Source organism: Mercurialis annua, linkage group LG8 (genome assembly GCF_937616625.2).
Source record: "Mercurialis annua linkage group LG8, ddMerAnnu1.2, whole genome shotgun sequence".
In the NCBI taxonomy this organism is placed as follows: Eukaryota; Viridiplantae; Streptophyta; class Magnoliopsida; order Malpighiales; family Euphorbiaceae; genus Mercurialis; species Mercurialis annua.
In genome coordinates this window covers 39,988,646-39,993,023 of record NC_065577.1, presented here as the reverse complement: position 1 = coordinate 39,993,023, position 4,378 = coordinate 39,988,646, and the positions used below count along the sequence as shown (strand labels likewise).

Here is a 4,378-nt window from a genome sequence, read left to right as displayed (position 1 = left end):
GTACAATAGATGAAAGTTCTGAAGTATTTAATACCCATAAAAGTTTTGGCTGCAAAATTATATTGCTAAACATAAGCTAGGTGGGTCATTAATTTATACATGGACTGCATATTATTTTCTAACAAATTTTATTTATTCATTTCAAACCAACCTTACCTAACATACCGGTCGTAAAATTGTATCAAAAATAGTCTTAGCCAAATAGTTGAGCAAATTAACGATATTTTCTAACCTACTCTTAAACTCTTTTTGCAAAAGCTAACATATTTTTATACAACCAAATTTCAGCTCAATTCGGAATATGATTGGAATTAAAATTAGGCCAATTTACCTTACAAATTGGATAGGCAAGATGGTTTTTCATATTCATAATTTTGACTATTTTGTCAAATATATGTATAAAAAACAATTTGATTATTCTGACACGTCAATTTTATAAAGGGTTAATGTCAAAAAAAATCACGAACTTTACACGTTTTTTCATTTTAATCACACAATTTAAATTTTCTCATTTTCACACACGAACTATCACTTTTTCTCAAATTCATACACGGTGCTAAGGTGTCACTCATTCATTGGTGTAAAATGACCTACACCTCAGCAAATTATACCAATGGAGCCGTGACACCTCAGCACCGTGTATGAATTTGAGAAAAAGTGGTAGTTCGTGCATGAAAATGAGAAAATTTAAACTTCGTGATTAAAATGAGAAAACATGTAAAGTTGGTGAATTTTTATGACAATAGAGACAAATAAACTCATCTCTCCATTTAAACTTAATTCCGGACACAAAATTCTCATTCTATACCCAAATAACCCTTCTTAAACTAAAAATATTCAATTGAGATGGGATAAATTAGTTTGCAAAATTGACGAATCACAATGTCAAATTGCATTTTAAAGATATATTTGACAAAAATAACTAAAATTGTAGATATAAAAAATTCTTTTGTCTATTGAATACAAATTCTATCGAGTTGATTAAACAAACATTTTCAATCAACTATACTTTTATTATAAAATAAATATTTTTATATTGAAATAATATAAATTAGATTTAGCTAATTTATACATTTATTTAATAATGTAGAATTTAGATTTATTGAGTATATATGATATGGAGTTTATATTTCACTATGATTGTGTCACGTCATTCTTGCAATAAGTCAATGATTTTTTTTTATATTTGAATGTTTAATCATATATTGTTTATTATTTCTATCATTAAATATCCTAGCATTGTAAACGTTTCATTAATTTGTTACATAAATAACGTGGCATAATTTTTACGGCGTTGAATCGATATAGAGAAAAAAAAGGACATGAAACAACATGCATACATACACGAAAATGGCAACACAGTTTATCTGTTTAGGTTAGTGACCTAATTAAAGGTTTTAACACAGAAACAGCTTGTAATACACACGTAGCTAGAGAATTTAAAATAAGTGTGTAAATAAACATATAAATATAAAAAATTATTGATATAGTTTGTTGGGTTAAGTTAACAATATTTGTATTTAAACGTGGCGTAATATCTTAATGTCTTTGTAGATATATCAACCTAAAAAGGCTAGAAAAAATAGAGAAATAAAACAAGTATATAAACATGGTAGTTGTAAACTGATAAACTACCTAATTCCTTCATTAGATAACAGTCAATCCAAACCCTAACCCTAAAAATTATCTTCAAAAACCAAAAAAAAAAACCAACATATTATTTTCAGAATAATAAAGATTCAATTAGAAAAAATATTAATCCTAGAAATGGATTCAGTTATTTCAGAGCTTGAAGGAACTCTTTTAAAAAATTCCGATCCTTTTTCTTACTTCATGTTAGTAGCATTCGAAGCTTCGGGTTTGTGTCGTTTCGCATTGTTGTTGATTCTATGGCCGGTGATACGATGTCTCAACACGTTAGGAATGGAAGATTATGGTTTAAAGCTAATGATCTTCGTTGCTACTGCCGGTGTTCGTGAATCGGGGATCGAGGTGGTGGCAAGAGCGGTTTTACCAAAGTTTTTTATGGATGATATTGAAATGGAAGCATGGAATGTTTTTAGTTGTTATGATAAAAGAGTTATTGTGAGTAAAATGCCTAGGGTTATGGTTGAGAGATTTGCCAAGGAGCATTTGAGAGCCGATGAAGTTGTGGGAAGTGAACTGATAGTAAACCGATTTGGCTTCGCCACCGGTTTTGTTAAAGGAGATTCTTTCGCCTCTAGTCGAGTCGCTACGGTGTTTACGGATAAAAAGGCGGATTTAGGATTGGGAAGAATTGCTTCAAGTTCTTCATTCATGTCCTTGTGCGAGGTGAGCATTCGTTCGAACAAAAAGAAGAATTATATCAAAATGATTCAAGAAACAAGAGTGGTATTCTTTTGGCAATTCTATCTAGGGTTAATTACTATAACTCCCGAGTATTAGTTGAAATTACTGTTTTTTCTTTTTCCTTTTTTTTATACAAAACTGTTTTTCTTATATTCAAAATTTAGAAAGGAAATAGTATTTAAACTAAATTTTGAGAGTGATAGTATGATTAACACTTTTATTTATTACTAGACAAATTGAATTATTACATCCACATTTAATTAGGACTAAATTGATACATATAGCATGAATAAAAATATTGACCATTAGTTCAGTAATTTCATAATTTTTGTATATTAACAATATGAATGTTTTTTAATTGATTGTGAGTTTTTAAAAAATCATGAGTTTTTCCTTTAATTGCAGACTAATTTATCATATAAATAAGCTAAATGATTAAAATAAGTCAAATGGCTAAAATTATTGGATCAAATTGTTAATATTTTTGCCAAAAATATATTTAGTAAATGGTCTATGATTTTGGATATATCAATTAATGAACCAAAACTCATTGATCTACTTAATTTATGTTATGTTTACAGGAACATAAGAACCCACCATTTGTTGCCAAGCACAAGCAACATGACCACCAGCAAATCCGCCCTCTCCCGGTGATCTTCCACGACGGCCGCCTCGTCAAGCGACCAACGCCACTCACATCACTTTTGATCATTTTATGGATTCCTTTAGGCATCATACTCGCAATAATCAGAATTGTGGTCGGAATATTATTACCAATGTGGGCTAAACCCTACTTAGCTCCATTATTTGGCGGTAAAGTCATAGTCAAAGGCAAACCACCACCGCCACCGGCCAATGGAAACTCCGGCGTGTTATTCGTTTGCAGTCACCGTACTCTAATGGACCCCGTAGTCCTATCCACGGTTCTTAAACGTAAAATCCCAGCTGTCACATACTCGATTTCGAGGTTATCGGAAATTTTATCACCAATTCCAACCGTACGATTAACGCGAAGCCGTGAAATAGACTCGGAAAAAATCAAACGTGAACTAGCTAAAGGCGATCTAGTGGTTTGTCCGGAAGGAACAACATGTAGAGAGCCATTTCTATTAAGGTTTAGTGCACTATTCGCAGAATTGACGGATCAGATTGTTCCGGTGGCTATGAATTATCGAGTCGGAGTTTTTCATGCAACTACGGCTAGAGGATGGAAAGGGTTAGATCCGATCTTCTTTTTTATGAACCCTAGACCCGTATACGAGGTGACATTCTTGAACCAACTTCCGGTAGAGGCTACGTGCTCGTCCGGTAAGAGTCCGCATGATGTTGCGAATTATGTGCAGAGAATCTTAGCGGCTACGTTAGGGTTTGAGTGTACAAATTTTACAAGAAAAGATAAATACAGAGTTTTAGCTGGGAATGATGGAACTGTGTCTTACATTTCATTTCTTGATCAGATCAAGAAAATTGTGAGCACTTTCAAGCCCTTCTTTCACTAATTAATTAAAGATGTGATTAATTATATGAGAATAAAATTGTATTGTTGTTAATACACTATATTTTATTAATGTAATTTTGGTTACTTTATATGTAAAGTAATGGCACGATTTGTATTTTTTTGAAGCATTAATTATATGTGGATTTCTTTAATAAAAAAAATACGATGATGACTAATGTTAAATAATTATTATTATTGTAAACTATCCAATTTCTATACAGAATACTTAATCAAGATAATTAATTAATATCACTAGCAATTTGCATTAGAAAAATTGAAACCGGATCAAGAGGGAGTTTAAATTAAAATGTGAATTGTAAGTCGGGTTCTCCAATAAGCAAGTATTATCAAGTATTCAAGTTCTAAAGCATAAGCAGCACTATAATACTTGGTCAAATATGGCTGCTATCTAAACTCAGAGTTTATATTTCTCTAAATTTTCTTCTCTCTACTCTTTTTTTTTTAAAAGATCTAATGATGGTAAAACATTAATCTTTTTCCAATATTTTTTTTATTTAAAGTTTTTAAAATCTATAAATCTATTCTCAT

The 4,378-nt window shown here is 31.0% G+C and overlaps 1 protein-coding gene across 1 annotated transcript; it reads left to right on the top strand.

Annotated features, from left to right (window-relative positions):
• Positions 1–1,634: 1,634 nt before the first annotated feature.
• On the top strand, positions 1,635–3,926 carry LOC126659721 (glycerol-3-phosphate acyltransferase 5-like). The gene is made up of 2 exons (XM_050353055.2): positions 1,635–2,313; positions 2,913–3,926. Exons 1-2 carry the CDS (start codon positions 1,768–1,770, stop codon positions 3,828–3,830), a joined length of 1,464 nt encoding a protein of 487 aa, XP_050209012.1. The 5' UTR covers positions 1,635–1,767; the 3' UTR covers positions 3,831–3,926.
• The last annotated feature ends 452 nt before the right edge of the window (positions 3,927–4,378 follow it).

Bases quoted from the DNA above. Each gene is read 5' to 3' on its own strand.
- LOC126659721 (XM_050353055.2), top strand. From the start codon at position 1,768: ATGGATTCAGTTATTTCAGAGCTTGAAGGAACTCTTTTAAAAAATTCC. The intron at 2,314-2,912 runs GTGAGCATTCGT...TTATGTTTACAG, and splicing joins CATTCATGTCCTTGTGCGAG to GAACATAAGAACCCACCATT.